This window comes from Athene noctua, chromosome 15 (assembly GCF_965140245.1).
Source record: "Athene noctua chromosome 15, bAthNoc1.hap1.1, whole genome shotgun sequence".
Lineage (NCBI taxonomy): Eukaryota > Metazoa > Chordata > Aves > Strigiformes > Strigidae > Athene > Athene noctua.
The window spans coordinates 11,174,851-11,193,162 of record NC_134051.1 but is presented as its reverse complement, the minus strand read 5'-3'; the positions used below and the strand labels follow the sequence as shown (position 1 = coordinate 11,193,162).

General features: G+C 36.7%; 1 protein-coding gene across 2 annotated transcripts in view; it reads left to right on the top strand.

The window, feature by feature from the left end:
- The window catches only part of CYTH3 (cytohesin 3), a 53,583-nt gene extending 37,809 nt beyond the window's left edge, over positions 1-15,774 (top strand). Inside the window, exons 7-14 of one of the 2 annotated variants that reach the window (XM_074918920.1) lie at positions 1,406-1,518; positions 2,964-3,112; positions 3,889-4,000; positions 4,593-4,595; positions 11,185-11,261; positions 11,343-11,414; positions 11,539-11,693; positions 12,310-15,774. In XM_074918920.1, the coding sequence (XP_074775021.1) occupies positions 1,406-1,518; positions 2,964-3,112; positions 3,889-4,000; positions 4,593-4,595; positions 11,185-11,261; positions 11,343-11,414; positions 11,539-11,693; positions 12,310-12,382 (754 nt within the window). In that variant the 3' untranslated portion in view covers positions 12,383-15,774. The remainder of the gene's footprint in view (positions 1-1,405; positions 1,519-2,963; positions 3,113-3,888; positions 4,001-4,592; positions 4,596-11,184; positions 11,262-11,342; positions 11,415-11,538; positions 11,694-12,309) is intronic. The other variant, XM_074918919.1, reaches the window with a different exon arrangement.
- The last annotated feature ends 2,538 nt before the right edge of the window (positions 15,775-18,312 follow it).

Below are 18,312 nucleotides of genomic sequence, written 5' to 3'. Positions count from 1 at the left end.
AAGTTGATTCAGACAGTTCTGCCAATTCCATTGCCACAAGTGACTCCCTCCTGACACCAGATAAATTGAAATGTCCATGTGATCTTTGTCTCTGGTGCAGTGCCTCGTGATGTGGAGTCAGAACAGCTTTGCTATGGTTGAGTGATATGGTGGTGATGATAACTTGAGCTGCCTGAGGCTTGAGCTAAGCAAGCCATTTCTCTGGCTGCTGAGGCTTGTCAGGGAGGCTTCATATTCCTGTCTCTTTTACCCAATTTAATGTTAGGTTTGATTTTATTCTTCCTTAGCAGCCGCTACTATTAAATGTTTGTATTTTGGTAGCTTACAAAATTCGTGATCTGGGTTGGAACCTTGCATGAGGTGAGTAAAAGACAGTATATAGAGCTGACAAACTAAAGATGGCCTGTGACACTTTAATATAATGTCCTAAAATGAAAACTGATGAAGACAGGAATAAATGGTTATTCTGTTGACACCCAGTGTACAGGGAATATTGAGAACTTGTTTTGCATGGCAGAGCATGTAACTTTGCTGGTTTAGATCCTGTTTTAATCCAGATAATTCTTTTGCTGAGAAAGAAAAAGAATAAGTTATTAAATTAATTGGAGCTTTTTAGCGCCACAGTGTGCCAAAAGTGAATTTGTGAAGACTTCTGTCCTGTATGCATTCCAGTGTACCTATATATAGAAATAGTAAGTTATGAAAGTAAAAACTGTATTCCAGTTCATGCTGCTAAACAGGAGCACAGATCTCCTGCATGTATTACAAAATTACTGGATGATATCATGTATCTTTCTTTTTTACCATCTGGGTCTGATTCTTGTAGGGTGAACTTAGACTAGACAGGCAGCACCTCTCTAAGCAGTGGGATTTTTTGTGGTAGTGTTACTATTTTTTCAGTGGTTGAGGAGTTCAAGATGTTGTGTTGGTTTTTTTTTTTTTTTTTTTCCTCCTTGCTTCTCTTCCCCACCAGAAATACTTTATGTAATGTGTCTCTTTACATTGTAAGTATAGACTAGCTGAGTGTTTATTGCTTTTAGTAGCCAGGAAACCCAGGGAGGATTGAACTGATTGTTTCTCCATAGCATTCTCATGGCAAAAATGGGATGCATACAGAAAATTGTTTACTAGTCTGGAAAAAAGAGAGTCTCAGAAAATGAACTGCCATATTATCTTGCCTGATAGCATGCAGTGTTGCTGGCTGAATAACTGGGCTAGCCATCTGTGCATGTTGCTTTATAATAGCTCCTGACTTGTGTGTTGAGAGATTGAGAATATATTTCTAGGACATTTTATATAGACGTTCCTGGGTTTTTTTTTGTTGTTGTTGTTTCTGATTATTAGTAGTGTATGTTTAACATATAAATATTGGAATGAGCCTAACAACTATTCTTCCCTTCTATAGGCAGTTTCTGTGGAGCTTCAGACTCCCAGGAGAGGCTCAAAAAATTGATCGTATGATGGAAGCTTTTGCTTCACGCTATTGCCTTTGTAACCCAGGAGTCTTCCAGTCTACAGGTTAGTCGGAGGAAACAATAGGATTTCTTAAGTGTATATGTTTTTGGGTTTGTTTGTTTTGTTTTTTTAATCATATGTATTCTTCCACATCTGATGCAAGGAGACAATGGCCAGTTAGGAAGTTCAGGATAAAATAATATGTGAAATGAGAACTTTCTGAGAACTGAGAAAACACAACTCTCTACTCCTACACTTTGTTTCCAGGAGTGCAAGCTTATGGTCAGAATGCATTTCCATTTATAAAACTTCAGCATTAATAGATATCTAAGCCAATTAAAATATAAAACACACTTTAAAAATGTCACCAAAGATTTTGGTTAGGAATTGGAAAAGTAAGATTTTCAGGGGCTTAAAGGCAGTAGAGACCAGTAGGTTGAGTAGTCTTGCCTGTCAGTTATAAGGACTTTACACCTGATAAGCTCTGTATCAAGTTGACCTGTATGTGGGTATAGTATATTATCTAGAAAGTCATACATTTTTATGAGGACTGTAGCCTTTCTCTTTAGCAGTCTGTTCAACAATAATTAGTTAGAAATGCACCTCATTTTTCTGTTGAATTACTTGATTTAGAATTACTCAAGTCATAAAAGCTAAGAAAACTTCGTGATACTGCACAGAATGCCCTAGCATTGGTCTGTTTAGTTCAATACACACATAGCTTGCTGTTGATCACTTAGTTTGAGGAACAAATAGGCTAGGATAAGGTTAAAGCAGGACTGCAAGAGCTGGAGAGGAAAATACTTATTGAAAACAAAATGCTGAAGATGCAAAAACATTTTTCCTTTATGTAGCAGAGAGGTTTTCAGCCTGCTCTTTCTTACACAGGATCTTGTACTTGAATTCTGGGAGAATTTACTATAATCATAACTGTGTCAAGAGGCATGATAAGATCTCCTTTGTAATCTTGTGATATTATTCAGTGGTACTAGCCACCTCATGTGTGCTAAGAAAGTGAGTCAATGTCATTTCCAGTCTGTTTAAATGCAGTTCAAATATTACTTTGAAGAAACTGTTCTTTCTCTTTAGAGAAAGCTTTAGAAGTACTTTGAGTAGGAGTCTGATAAAGTTTATTATAAGATCTACCAATATGATCGAGGCAAAATCTGTGTGCAGGAAACATTTTGCCCAACAACAGTTCAGTGTTTCAAGGGAAATGTTAATTTAAGGTGAAGGCAATGATTTCAAAGAGCTTAAATTTTTTTTTTAATTCTCTTGTACTATTTTCCTCATTTGCATTTAATTTGAATTGTTATATATTTTGTCTTTTTAAGCTTACTTCAACAATTTTAAAGAAAGATTTGATACTTTGCTTTTGTGTATAGTGCTCAGGATTTTTTGACTACTTGTTTTGTTTTCTTTATCAGTCAGAATAAGCTATGTATTCATTTTACAGGTTTGTGCCACAATGCATAGTAAGATAAATAATTTTTCAAATCTTATTTCAGATACATGCTATGTGCTTTCATTTGCCATCATTATGCTAAACACCAGTCTGCACAACCACAATGTAAGAGATAAACCAACAGTTGAGAGGTTTATTTCTATGAATCGTGGAATTAATGAAGGTGGAGACCTTCCAGAAGAATTACTACGGGTAAGTTAGATTGGGTAAGACAAGGCATTGCTTTCTGTTTTTAATAGGAAACATAAAAGTGTGTATGACAGGCAAATTTGCAGAGGGACAATAAGAACATTTTCTAGCATGTGAGCAGCTGAAAGAAGCATTTTCTGATGTTCACAGCTGCTTTGAGCTTGTTCTCCCTGTATTGAGTCTTTTGTTGAGGAGAGGAGATTCCAGAGAAGACAGTCTGTATATCTCTCAGTAGTTTGCTGTTTACAAAATTCTTGTGGAATTGGTGGCTTATGAAAAAAAAGTAGTATTTCTGGATAAGTCAGAGAAAGCTGGAAAAAATAGTAAAAATTGTTGTTTTGTTATTGCCTCTCATTTCTTCCCATGTGTCTTGTGGAGCTTCCTCCTGTCCCTTGAGATATCAGTAAAAATACTTGTTTCTCTAAGACAGTATAATGGTCTAAACCATTTTCTGCAAAGCCAGATTCATTTGGCAAAACTTGTACTAAATGAGACCTTTTAAATACCGAATGCTGCAGTTAAAGAAAAAATGTCTTTGCTAGGAGTGCTTATAAAATCTGTAAAAAGAGACACTTGTTTACAGATGAAGTAGTTTAAAATCAAACTATCAAAGTAGTAAATAAAGATTTAGAAGAGATGGTTCAGAATTTTATGGACAGTATTTCATATGCTTTCTATACAAATAGTTTGAGAAGCAGTAAGTATCGTCGTTGCATTTTCTGTTAGACATTTATTAACGAGGTCTTTTTCCTCTTTTTTTTTTTTTTTTATTTTTCTAGAATTTATATGAAAGTATTAAGAATGAGCCATTTAAAATTCCAGAGGATGATGGAAATGATCTAACACATACATTTTTTAATCCGGATAGAGAAGGTTGGCTGCTGAAATTAGGTTAGTTATAAGGGCAGTTTTGCTGCTGTATGTTTGTTTGTTGTTAGCATGTTTGCCGCTTCCATGTCTATCAGCTTTCTTGTGAAGGTAGTAGGATTAACTTTGTAATTTGTATTTAAAAATGTATGAATCAAAGTAACTCCTTTACATCTGAAGGTTGTTACTTCCTATTTTACATATCCAAATTAGCAATCGTTTCAAACTTCGAAGTTTTATTTCTATGAGAAATAAAAACTCAGTGACAAAGAGGAAACACTGTATGATGTTTACCACATGCTGTGACTGATAAATAACAACTAAGTCTCCATAAGGTCATTTCAGAAAACTTTGTGATATTTCAGCTCAGTTTTCTGTGTATTAAAAAAACAAAACAAAACAAACAAACCAAAAAACCAAACAAAAAAGGATTTATCTTCAAACAGTTATTTTTGTATGTCTTTATTTTTCCATATTATTTGTGAGTTTCTCTTGGTTTGGTTTTGGCTATGATTTTTTAATGAGTGGTTTAAATGTGCCTTCTTGTTTTCCTTATGGCCTATGACCTATCACCTTTCTGTTCTGTGACTGGCTGTCTCTGCTTATTCTGCATTAGGAGGTACGTATCTGATTGCTTTCCAGTCTCCTCTTCTTCAGTTGCTCATTCTTTTATTTTCTTCCTCCTTCCTCCTTTTTTTCTTTTATTTTTTTTTTAAAATCAGATTTTTTGTAGCATTTTGCTTTTTCACTCAGTGTCACTAACAGTATCATCAGTGGTACTCTGAAAGACTGGCATGTCAGTGTCTAGCTCACATGCGAGTGTGTTCTGCAAAAGAAAGTGTGTACGTGTAAAGCAGAAGAATAAAGATGACTATTCAGCATGTTCTTCTTGTTCACTGAAGAACATAACAAGGGAAGAATTACTTCTGCTGAGAGAAAACAATGTATCTTACTCTTGTAATGAAGTTCCAGAGTGATTTTTTTTCTTGCTTGTACATCAATTATATTAGATTATTGAAAGACTGATTACATTTGAACTATGCATTTATAAAAGCTGTTCTTTTTCTTACTTATTTTCCTTTTTAAATAACATACTTAGTTTACTTAACAGAATCTTAAATGAGCATCACATCTAGGGTTGCAGAAACCTCTGGTAATTTGCAGTCTCCTGGCACTGCAGGGTGGCCTCATTTACAGACTCAAAGTTGATGGGATTCACTTTCTTTCTTGGGCTTCAGGATTTATTTTTTTTTTCTATATGAAGGAGACTGAAATTTTATTTTAACATTTATTTTTCAATGAAATAAACCTCTTTTCTATAAAACACCAGTACATGCTCCAGTAGAGCCAGTTGTTGGCCACTTTAATGTATAACTGTTAAAGCAGAAGGAACTTTGTGCTTGGAGAATGGTGACTAAAGTGCTGGGGGGTGCACAGGGGGGTGAGTATGGTGCAAGTAGAGCCTGGTTAGAGCCATGGGCCTGCTTGACCAATTGCACCTGCTAGTGTTGGGAGGAAATAGATGTGAGAAGAAGTATTTGGAATTCATTCACATGCTCTCCAATGTCTTATTTTGACCTCTGCGCTACAGACGGTATAGAACTCTTTGTCTTTCTAACTACAAAAAAAGCAAAGCCCTTGCTCTTTCATGTTTGTTGGCTCAGCTGGCACAGTTTCAAAGGTGACTTTGCAGCTTTTCTCCATTTAGTGTAAGGTGATAGTTATCTCAACAGAAAAGGTTTTCAAGATGATGTAGATAAAATGTGCTTTCTGGAGAAGAGGTTGGGTATAAGCCCCTGCTGTGCATATTTCTGTTGCCACTGTGCTCTCATCTACTTAAGCACATACTGAGAGTCCAAGCAAGGGTGTGGGTATGTGTAGAGTAGTGACAACATCCCTTGTGGAAGAGTCTGTCAGTAAAAGACACAAGAGATCTGATAAAAAATAGAGGAACAAAGAAATTTGAGAAAAAAAAAGATGACTGAAAGCCAGTGAGAGCTGCCAGGTATTTCTGCACTATCCATCTCTGGCTCTGGCACAAGGTCAATAAATCCAACGTTTCATGATGTATGATGTAGATGAGAGAGAGTGCACAGAAAGCCCAATAGTAAAAGCATGTGTGAAACGGAAGGGTGTTGCACATAACACTCCCATGGCATGACGGTTATTTGAATAAAGAAATGTAACATGCCCAGGAGCCTCTGGTGAATCAGCCTGTAAATGCGTGAAGCTGTGCTTCCGTGAAAGACTCTGCGTTTTTTTTCAGCAGACATGGACTGGTGCAGACAAATACATTTTGCTAGTTTAGATGCATTGACCAGAAATAAACCTGTCAATCTTTTTTTTTTTTTTTTTTTTCTTTCTTTCCCCTTCCTTGAGTTTCCTATTTGCTAGGAGGCTTCCAACCGTATGTTGAGAGTGCTCTCTTGATCCACATTGTTTGCATTTTTGCAGCCCTTTCTGTTGAGAAACACTTCTTGTGAAATGGGTAGGGTTTCCCTCAGTTTTGGAAGATGCTGATATTAAAAGTTTCAGTATTGTTGAAATGCTAAGGAGACTGTATTTCTATGTGAGAATTTTAAGGGCTCAGTTGTAATAATACTCAAAAGTTGAAATAGAAAGTTTTCTATAAAACTATAAATATGACTAAGACAACTTGCAGACCCTGAGTATATCAAGAGAGTATTTTGTATTTGGTGTTTCTTATAGTCAACTCTTACCATTTCTCTACTTGTGCCTCTTTTTTAATATTCCAGGTCACTGTATTGATTATCTGCTGGGCAGGAGATGGGTATTGTGAAACTTTCATATACTGTAAAATTGGTCTGTCCCAAAGACCACTCTAGCTCTTTAGCCTGGCATTGGGTTTTAGAAAGCTGGGAGGGTGCAAAATGCTTTTGGAGTGTTTGCTGGTCTGAATTGTTCAGAGGTGACTTTGTGTAAGTCTGAGTGCCAAACCTGGCAGCCAGACAGCAATTCTGGTTTTATCTATCTAGACTCAGCTGGTGCCTTTATACAGATGTCTTTATCTTGGTAAACCTAAATTACCATTCTGTTCTACATTGTTTGAAGCATGGTGTAGTGAAAATAAATGCTACAAGTAAAAAAAAAATGAAAGGTGCTGAGTGCTAGTGAATCCTCGGATAGAGCAGCTTGAGACATTATGAGCTTTTTAGGTTTTTCTGCATCATAATTGTTAGTGGTGTATTTTTTGCTGTCTGTGCTGTCTGTCCCGATGCCCAAGGTACAAGCGTTTTGCAAAGGGAGGCGTTTCTTTGCCTAAAACAGCTTTTCTTGGCAAATAGCTTGGTTTGCGTAATATTTTATTCTGTTTAGAGGGAAACTGTGACATTATTTCACCAAACTGGAGAGGAAATGATTCGAGCCAGACACATAATGGTGTTAATTTTTTCTGCCAGTCAGACAGTTACTGAGAGCTTGGAGGCTGTCCAAAAGCTTTGCATCTGGGCCCATCCTGGCAGTGGCATTTATCCCGGTGCCTCTCTCCCTAAGAGGATGTCGTTTCTCTTCCCTAATCTGGGGCAAGAGAAGAGTGGTGGTAGATCAGGAAACTGGTGCCTTCTGGTATCTGCCTGGCTCTCGTAGTAACTGATGCTCTTCTAGGTTGAGGCAGTTAGCGTTGCAGTCGAGGGAAACTTCTTTTTCAAAGAAACCCAATCTTTGATCCAGTCACCTGTATAACTGCACAGTTCCTGAGTCCATTCCACCTAGTGGCATCTAAGTGAACTGGGAAGAAAAAAACGTTTTTGATACATGCACCCCTCTCTCTCTTTCCCCTTTAAAACTTATGTGCTGAAGATTTGGGTAGAATTTTTAAACTCTAGATCCAGTGCTCCCTATAGTCTTAAGGCCTTTTTAAATTTTGAAATTGGTGTTTCCTAAGTCATCGCCAGTTGTTTTTCCCTTTAGTATAGGTGGTTTCTTTCACCTTTGTTTTCTAGTTTATACTTCACTCAGAGCTGAAAGAAAATAATCCTGTGTTGGGTTACATAGGCTAAGAGGGTTTCCGTTTCTCTTTCTGTACATTTTGCCTCGTTGTGGACTTTTCTTGTAGTTGCCTTAGATTTCTATCTACAAAATACTGTGCTGCTTTGTTTTGTTGTTTGAGATGTCTTTGCATTTTAGTTAATCAGCTAGATCTTTCACAAGTACATCACTTATCTCTCCATTTCTGTAAATGTGTATGGGTTCATATGCTGATTTTATTGATCCTCTTTTACTAAATTAATTCCTTCCATTTTAATCTTGAAAAGGCTGGGAGCTGGAATAAGGTACAAAGTATGGTACTAAACCCTTTGTTGTTGTTTTGTGAGCCTACAGCAATCTCTGCCAAGGAAAAGAATGTTTTGTTATCACGAGTTCTTTACCCATTAATCTTGCATGCAGTGTTTGCAGGCCACAAAGCCTTATCATCCGGCTTCTTGGGTTTTAGCCCATTGTAAAGGCATATTAAATGCATGTTATATGGTGACCCCTGCAAACTTGATGAGTACAGATTAGATTGCCTTTCAAGCTTCATTAGAGTTTCTGTGGAGTTGGCAGCTGCAACTAAGTAATTGGGTGGGGAGACAAGAGGCTTGTATGTGAAAATAGTTCCTTGTCCCGCCTAAAAATCCTGGCTTGCTGCTTTTTTCTGGAAGAGAAGAGTAATTCATAGCTTGGTGGAGCAGCGACTTAGGGTGTATTTCCATGACTCACATGAGCATTGTACCCTGGTGAGCTACTGGCTGTTTTAGGGAGAAAGGAGCAGTAAGAGGGATGCTGTTGGAGATACTTAAACTTCTTTCTGGCTTCAGCATCAGTACTATCCTGGAGCTGGGAAATGTTTCATGACAAAAGCTTCATCAGAATTGCAGCATGATTATTAAAAGTTTTGGGTTTGAGAAATCTGTCTTTTCTGAAGAGAGGGGATGTTGTCAGGAAAAACTTCAGCAAATTCAACTGTCATTTACTACTTGGCACTTCATATTGTTGTAGGAGGTATGTGTTTTAAGTCCCTTGTTTCTGCCTTAAATTATAAGCAGGCCTTCTTTTAAATACATGGGTATTACCTGATTTTTTTTAATTTTCTGATGTGTTACTACAGTTTATAAGAAACACCTTTGTTCAGTTTAAGCTGCCTCTGTGATAGTAACCTGTTTGCCTCTTTGGTTCATCCTCTCTCCTGCTGAATTGTTTATCTACTAGAACTGGGCAAGCCATGACTTGCTGATGTTACCTATTAGCCTGAAAAACGTGGTGACATTTCTGTGCCATAAAAATGTTAAATGTTAGCCTTGTTAACCTTAGAGCAGAACATGACTTAAAGTCACGGCAATGAACACTGGGTTATATGAAAAATTGTCATGTTATGGTGATAGCATGGACTGCCCTGGCAGTTGTCTTGACTCAGCTGCTGCTTATTCATTGATCTGGAAGTGAGTCTAAAGTTCACTGGCTTTCCATTCCTAGCCCAAATACTTCCTGATACTTGAACTAGCTCTCAGTCAAGGTGATGGGATTTTTTCTAGTAACTTACGTATCAGTTTGAATGCTTCTACAGTGCTTTATTTAAGGGTCTGTCACGGTGGTTGTACTAAAATGGCACCAGTTCTTCACTCACTGTCTCCAGTTCACTCAACCATTCATTCTGTCACGGCTTCTGCATCTTGCACTATTTTGGCTTCTCTTATTTCACCGCACCTGCTTGCAGATTAAAATTTTTTTAAGATATGTGTGCGTGCAGTAGAAACATGAAGTTTATTGAGTACATTGAATGTGGGGAGTGTGTTGGCACTGGGTTATCGTGTAGGTCATGAAACCAAGCGGAAGATACAACATGCAACGTACTCAGTCTGCAATGCAAACATGTAGTAGGCTGGTATCAAGAAATTTCATTATATTCCTAGAAGTGTTCTTTAATATGATTTGGATTTCTGTATTAAACAAACACCCAGCTATCTCAAGTAGAACAAAAAGATTGCACATCTTAGATGCAGTTATATGACTTGGATTAAATTGGGGGTCTTGTGTGTACTAATGGTGTGCTCTTTTATGCACGGGTGTTCAGTAGCAAGATCAACTATTTTGAAATGTTGGGTTAATGAGATTAAATCACTGCTGAATGGATGATGCACAGGTGGTGACATAATCCTGAAGTCAGATAACTATGGTGGAACTAAGCCTGTATATTAATAACACATGAATGCTTTATCTACAATCATCTTTCCTGGAAATGAGGTTTAAAAATAAAGTAACTGTGGAATGCTAGACATGTTCTGAAGTAGCCAATGGCAGAAAACCAGCTGAAAGGGACGAGACAATAATGTGTGATTCTAAAAGGAACTGTTCCCTACAGTGTAGGGATGCTGACATTAGCAGGTGTAAGAAAGAGGAGCTCTGTGGTTGCTGTTGTCTAAACTGTTAATGCAGGAAAAATTGGCATTTTTAGAGCAGTAGCTATTCCTTCTGTCAGGTGTACTCAGAGAGATATTAACACAGGAAGAGAACATAATTTTAAAATACTAAATTATGAAAAGTAACTAAGTGGTATGTTTTGGCATAGGATTTGCTCCTTATTAATGACACATCATATTTGTTCTGCTAATGTTTATAAGTATCTTAAAACAGTTGATGTTCAATCTGAAAGTAGAGATGGGTTTTTAATTACGTGTCTGCTTATGAGACAAGTGAGAAGGTGACAAAATGCCCTTAATTTTATTGATGGGACCCTTTTCTTGTACAAGACAGGCTGTGGAGAGGGTCAGTCCTGTTGCTGGAACCCAGTTACTGGTTTCGCTGGTGATTTGCCTCCCTTTGCCCTGGCAGCACTGAATGCATTTCTGAGGGCCAGATAATATTAATATTTTTGATGTGGTAAACAAGTGTGATGGCATGGATGGAGGGAGCAGGTCTGACTGCTAAACTATTACATTCTCTGTAAGAGAGGAGACATCTGCAACTTAAGAGCATACAGTTGTTGTGGCTGGTCAGCAACACCATAGTTAAGGCTGTCTCAGGAGTTTGATCTTAGTATGAGAGTTACAGTAACGTGTTCCTTTAACCTCAGCTCGTCTGTGCCTGATCCATTTATGATTAAGCGGTTAAGCCATATTTTGAAAAACAGGCGAAAGTAGATTACTTTCTTACTCATTGTTGAAGCCTTGACAGCAACACATGTTTAATTCAGCCATACCTTTTGATTGTAGGGGGAAGAGTAAAAACGTGGAAGCGGAGATGGTTTATTCTGACTGATAATTGCCTGTATTACTTTGAATACACCACAGTGAGTATATATTACAGTGAACTTCATTAGTAATCAAGATATTTAAATGGCTAATCATGTGATATTTTCCTAATTTTTTAGGACAAAGAACCTCGAGGAATTATTCCGTTAGAAAATCTTAGCATAAGAGAAGTTGAAGACCCTAGAAAACCAGTAAGATATCTTAATTTTTTTTTAAGCTAAGTAAACCATATAGAATTTGGAAGTAGTGTTAAATTAAGATGTTTGTCAGTTTTGTTTTGTTTTTTTAATTTATTTCTTCATTTCTGTCCTCCAGAACTGCTTTGAGCTCTATAACCCCAGTCATAAAGGTCAAGTAATTAAAGCGTGTAAAACTGAAGCTGATGGTAGAGTGGTGGAAGGCAACCATGTAGTGTATAGAATATCTGCTCCCACTCCAGAAGAAAAGGAAGAGTGGATTAAATCTATCAAGTGAGTTTAAAGTCTTAAATGTCTTTCAGAAATTAAGTGTAAACTCTTTTCAGAGTAAGATACTAAGAGAATTTGTATTCTGACTTGTTTGAAGAATTCTGATGTCACAGTGTCCTCTAGGATTAATCACAAGCTATGTGGGGTTGATGGATCAAGACACAAGTCTCCTTGTTACTGTCTGGTCCTAAGGAAGTAGTGCTACTAACTTAAATGTGGAAAACATGAATTTTTCTTTTAAGCAGATGTAAAGCCTTGTGTGAATTGTCTTGAACCTAATTTTATTAGATTCTTACTTCACCTAATAATTAACTTCAGTGACATGTATCTTAAGCATGTTCACAGTGCAGCTTTAAACTTTCACAGTTTGACTTTTATCTTGGAAGGTTTATAAAGCAGACCTGCAACTAAAGAAATAAACAGTGGTCAAGATGAAGGTCTTAACAAATCACAGCTAAATAACATATTTTTCTGAAGAAATATTTGTGATGCTTGGAAGTCAACCATCCATTATCTTATTAAGAGTGTGGAGTCATCCACAGGGAAGAGAACAAAATAGTTTCAGTTTTCAAAAACAGATATTTCTAACCGAATTGATGGTTCCTCTTTTCTCTTCTAGAGCAAGTATCAGCAGGGATCCCTTTTATGATATGCTGGCAACAAGGAAACGAAGAATTGCAAATAAGAAATAGAACGTGATCAGCAACTTGTATATCTGCATCAGCCTATAAATGAACGTATGGTTGAGTGATAATGTAAAAATTGGACAAACTAAATGAAGACAAGAACTGTAAATTTTATATATAAACACTTTATTATGATGTAAAAACTTGGCAAGACCTTTCAGGGTAAATAGTTATTGGCATGTAATTTGAAGTAAGCTTCAAATCCCAGAGGATAACTATAATGAACTTAATTCAACTGAAAACATGGAAGCCTTGTTTTACTTACATTAGTCACAACTCCAGCTTACTTGGGTTGGGAAGGAAGGAATTCAAGGCTAATAGCAAAATGTCCTATACCTGTTATTTGAGTGCATTTCCCATAAAAGGAGGACTGATTATAAGACTTTCATCTCTCACTAAAATGCAATACCAAAAGTGGAGTACAGCGTGATCTAGCACTTAATTTTTCTTTAAGCAGAAAACCCACAATCTGTTTTCACATCTTGTGTGTTTCACAGTAAATGAACAACTGAATGCAGCTTTCATTTAGGATTTGCTCTCCTTCCTTTATGGAAATAGCTTTTCTTCTTCAGAAATGCAGCTCGGTGGTAGACTGGCACCTACGTGGTTAGCTAGTTGTGCCAAAGGGTTTGGTCAATATGCACTGAAGTATACACAGGTCCCAATGGCAAAGGTTTGAGTCTGTAGCCATGACACTAATTACAGATGTGGTTTGATGTTTGCCAGTAGGCTAAAACTCATTCCTGTCTGCTCATACACTCACAATAAGCAGTAAGATTTAATGACTGGTTTAATCTAATTTTTATATAGTAAGATCCTTCTTACATTTTAGATATGTTGTAGTTTAATTAACACTAAGTTACTACTAAAAGAGTAAGATGACAGGGCTTGCATGAATTTTTAAAGAGGAAAACCAGGAAGGTGAAATTTTTCTGCAGGATACAGCCCTAGAGAGTTAAGCAAGCAGGATTCATTCCTTTGCTTGATAACAAACTTTGGACATACCGAAAAGTTCAGTATTTTTATTGCATTCTTAAAGGCGATTTTTCAGATCTGTGCTTCAGCAGTTGAAATTGAAAAAATGAATAGACAGCCTTATTTTTACTTTAGAAATTTTACACATTGATTACCTAGAGTAACTAAACTCCCCCACAGACATGTGTCTTTTGTAATTTGTGGAAGATCTTTCTGTGGTCCTACTGATAGTCTTTCAGTAACATGCAAACTGCTGGGGCAGATTTTACTACAATGCTTTTCTATTGATGGTGCACTTAAAATTCTTTAGTTAAAGCCCCTAATTCCACAGTGGGGGCAAAATCCGGGGGCTTTGGACCCTACTGCTTCTGTTAGTACTCAGTTTTTCACAAACTTGTTGAACCTGAGCCATGCCTACTGTGCCAATGAATGCTTTGGAGACCCAATACATTGTCAAAGCAATTTTGCTTGTTGAAGTTGCAGAAGCATCTCTGGATACATGTTAGGGAGATGTGCTGCACTGATGAAACCAGAGACTTAGTAAGTTCTATTTCAAATCTCCTTTTAACTGTAAGGGAGAGTGTGTTTCATTGTTCCTGTCTTACTGATTTGCCTGGTTTTGCATGGGTTGTCAGCTTGTGAATGTTTTGCTTTATTGTATGTTTGCAAAAAAGGCCGAGAGAAAAAGAACAAAGTAAACTATTTTTACACCTTAGATTTTCCCCAGAGAGTGTGGAATTGCAGTCTACTTGGATGGCTGTTCAAATCTGAGTACTTTCAAGGGATTGAAACTCAACCAAAGGAGGTAGAATCCTTGAATAAGTATCAGTGTGGGGACATGTCTGCTTAATGGAACACATTTAAACTCTTTATTAGAAACAAATTAAGTTGCATGTCCTATGTTTGCAAAGCAGAGTGATTATAGAGCTGCTGACATCACTTGTTTTGAGTCTTCTGTTCCACAACTCCCAAGCTTTGTTTTCAACCAATGCATACATCAGTTTTAGCTTTGGACAAGTAGATTTGTAATGCAAATAGTGCTAAGCCAGAACCAGTGGTACTAATGAGTGTAAAGGTGAAAAGCAGCAAATAAATTATTTCTGGAGAAATGTGAGATTACAAAAGCATTTAAAAGTAATGAAGCACTTTTGTATCAATTCTTATCTTCTGAAATATCACCTTCAAGAAAATCTATTTATTTAGCCAGGTGAGGATGTCTGCCTGTAAGCATGAAGGAAATGCCTTGAGAGTTCATTTGCTGTATTTAGTTTGAAGTTCTTATATCCGGCAGAAATACTTATTTAGAGTAACATGTAACTGAGGATATTATAGCAGGAAATATATTATTTCTTAGCATTAAAATGCAACATCTTAAACAGCTCTTTGTGGTGCTCAATATATCTGTTTAATTTACCAAAACTAATGGAATAACATTCTTGTGTGTGATAATATTTGATTTCAAATGTTCTTTGTAACAGTATTAACAGGGAGTGAAACTGGCCCAAGATTTCCACTGGCCACGAGGCCAGTAAAACAAAGTGGCTTGTGAAAGTTTTGGCCAAATTAGGTACTATGCATGAGGGTGAAGAAAAATCTCTCAACCCTTCCCTTTTTTTAATGGGCTTAAAGTCCAGGGGTGGCTACTAAGTCTAGCTGCTCGGTGGCCTAAAGCAATGTCTGTTATGGTTTGGCCATGCTGAGGAAAAGTCCTCTGGGGACAACAGACTTCTCCCTTCCTGTTGCACTGAAACTTGCATTAATTCAACTCATTTTTTTTTTTTTAACATTGCCCTCTACAACTACAGGGGCCAGCAAGAGCCACTACTGCTTCTGCCATGTGCGTGGCTTCTCTAAACCATTTGGCCACTAACATCAGCCACGCTGCCAGTGCAATCTAGGGAGAGAACTGTATATAATACTTAAGCTCAGCTGGACTGACTTAAATTTTACAATATCTGATAAAATAAGCTCTACATCACTTAACATTTTGAACTGTTTTAAACTGGTACAAAACTGAACCTTTGTAAACTGAGCAGCATTTATAATGCTTCATATATAAAAACAATGCATATTTTTAAGATTTATTACATATCTATGTAGATATGCTTGCTGGAAAAGCTAGGTCTGTTGTAGACCAAATGCTACAAATTAAGACTTGTGGCTTACCAGTTTCATTTCTATATTTTCTTGGAAAATGTTTCTAGCTAGAGTTTAAATATAAAATGTAAATACTGTACAGATATGTATTGATATAAGTATTTACTTGGTGTACACAAGTGATTTGCATGACAAATACTCTGTATCAATCATTGTTAAAAATGTGATGTTCTATGTAAATCCACTGCAATATTAATGTTTTCATTATCATTAAGACCTGTTGCTTAAATCTGGAGATTTTCTCAAAAATAAAGTGTGAAACTATACTATTGTGTAACTCTTCATTTACCAATAATACATGGGAGGCAATTTTTTTCTGAGAGCTTAAGTTTCAATTTTACGTCATGTGTTATAACTGCTTTTGTAAGTAAAAGGCCTCTTTTCCCTACATCTAGGCACACTGATTTAAATTATCAGGTTTAAGTTTTCAGAGAGAAAAACCTTCAACTGCAAAATAGATTGTTTCAGTAAAGTATGCTACAACTATGAGTGCTGTTCCATTAAGAGCTGGTTTCCCTTGAGAGCCACCCTAAATTAAGGAGGTATTTTGTGAGTTCCCTTCCATGGGTTTGTCAGATCTAAGTGGGGGGCAGTAATCAGATCTCTGCTCCTCGAGTAGATTAATTACACCTCCCCAAATTAGAAATAGCTAACGCTGCTGCAGTTGCCCAGTCTGCTTTCTCCATAGCGCTCTCTGAAGCTGTCAGGACCTGCCCTCCCTCCAGGTACTGCTTGTTAGCTAGTTCAGGCAGTTGTTGCTTCTGAGGTACAACAGTCAACACTTCAACTCCTTTTATACGTTTATGTCGGACTTGGTCATTAGACAAAAGACAAGACACAAAATCTTGGACCTAGAGGACAAAAGAGGAAAAAAAAGCCAGATACAGGAAAGGTATGTGGTTTCTTTGTCATGTTACTTTATGTAACTTCACATAACTGTTGCCATAGGAACATTATGCAGGGTACACTTATGGTTTGGCTTTATGGTGTTCTCCATGTACCAAAATATTACTTTATTTAGTAAAACATTAACTTTGCTCCTTTCTTTTTTTAGTGTCACACACAGTAAAAAAGCTACTGCTGAGCTTTCAACCTGTTGCCTGGTTTTGGAAGCTTTTAACTTCAAAGGAGAAAGCCTTCTGCATTCTTGTCTAGGCAGCTGAAGTCCCAAGTTACTTATCTTCTCTGGGTCACACCGACAGCATCTTCTCACCTACCACTGAAAGGAAGATCTGATTTCTTGAGTATCAAACACACTCTGAAAGCTGTCAATTCACATGACATATTGCATGTTAAATAACCCAAGTAAAACTCAAGTAAAAATCCATTTTAACTTTGCTGTATTTATATACTATATAAATTTTACATGCTATATATTTACAGTGGGGCAAGTGCTTTTTATCTTTAAAAAAACAAAGATCAAACTTCAGACATCTCTGAACAACACAGCTTGTATAAACCAGACAGATTATTCAGATGAACTGTATTTAATACAGGTTCCCCACTCATCTCCTGATGCAGGACCAGTGAATAATAAGTGCATCACAGTTTGATAGCATTTAATAATAAAAATAAAAATCACAGTATGAATTTGTTTGTAACTAGACACTTTAGAGAGACAAAACAGACAACTGAGACTTAAGACAGTATATTAAGAAAATGTAATAAAAACATGGAAGAGTTTACAAATAGTCTTGAGAGATACATTCAGAACTGCATATTCGTTGTTTCACAATGTTGAAAACCAGATGTTCTTCAGATCTTGAATATAAGTCAAATGTGAAGTAAATTAGTTTCTAGTGTCAGACAGCACAGAAAAAAGATGGTCTTGCAAAGCTCTATAGTTATTCGAGAGCTTGTGAAATTTTAAATAAGTCTTTAAATTAAATATACAGACTGTCAGTTGCAATTTTTATAATTCCTGGTAGCTCTTGCACCAGATGTCTAACTTGGAGTAACATTACATGAATAACATAAAGTCAACCTGAGTCTGTAATTAAGCAGCATTTGAGATGGTCTATTCCAGGGCATTATCTCACATGAGTGAGATATTTATGTGGTAATTTACAATGTTCAGCAGTTGTAAAAAGTTTCACCCTTTTGGATTAGAAGTATATTTTAAAAAAGAAAGTCTCAAGTTAAAAACTAAAAAAAAGTTCTTTCATGGTAAAATTCCGTACAGAAATGTTAAGCACCACTTACGACAATTTTATTTTCATAGTAACTGTTTTAATAATAAGTTTTGATGGTCAATATTGGTAATGTCAGGCTTGGTCAGTATTGGTAATGTCGGGCTTGGTGGTCAGTATTGGTAACGTCAGATTTGGTGGTCAGTATTGGTAATGTCAGGTTAATGGCCAATATTGGTAATGTCAGGTTTATGGTCAATATTGGTAATGTCAGGTTTGGTGGTCAATATCGGTAATAGGTTTGGTGGTCATTATCGGTAATGTCACATTTGGTGGTCAATATTGGTAATGTCAGGTTTCGTGGTCAATATCGGTAATAGGTTTGGTGGTCAGTATCGGTAATGTCACATTTGGTGGTCAATATCAGTAATGTCACATTTGGTGGTCATTATCAGTAATGTCACATTTGGTGGTCATTATCGGTAATGTCACATTTGGTGGTCAATATCGGTAATAGGTTTGGTGGTCAATATCGGTAATAGGTTTGGTGGTCAATATCGGTAATGTCACATTTGGTGGTCATTATCGGTAATGTCACATTTGGTGGTCAATATCAGTAATGCCACATTTGGTGGTCAATATCAGTAATGCCACATTTGGTGGTCATTATCGGTA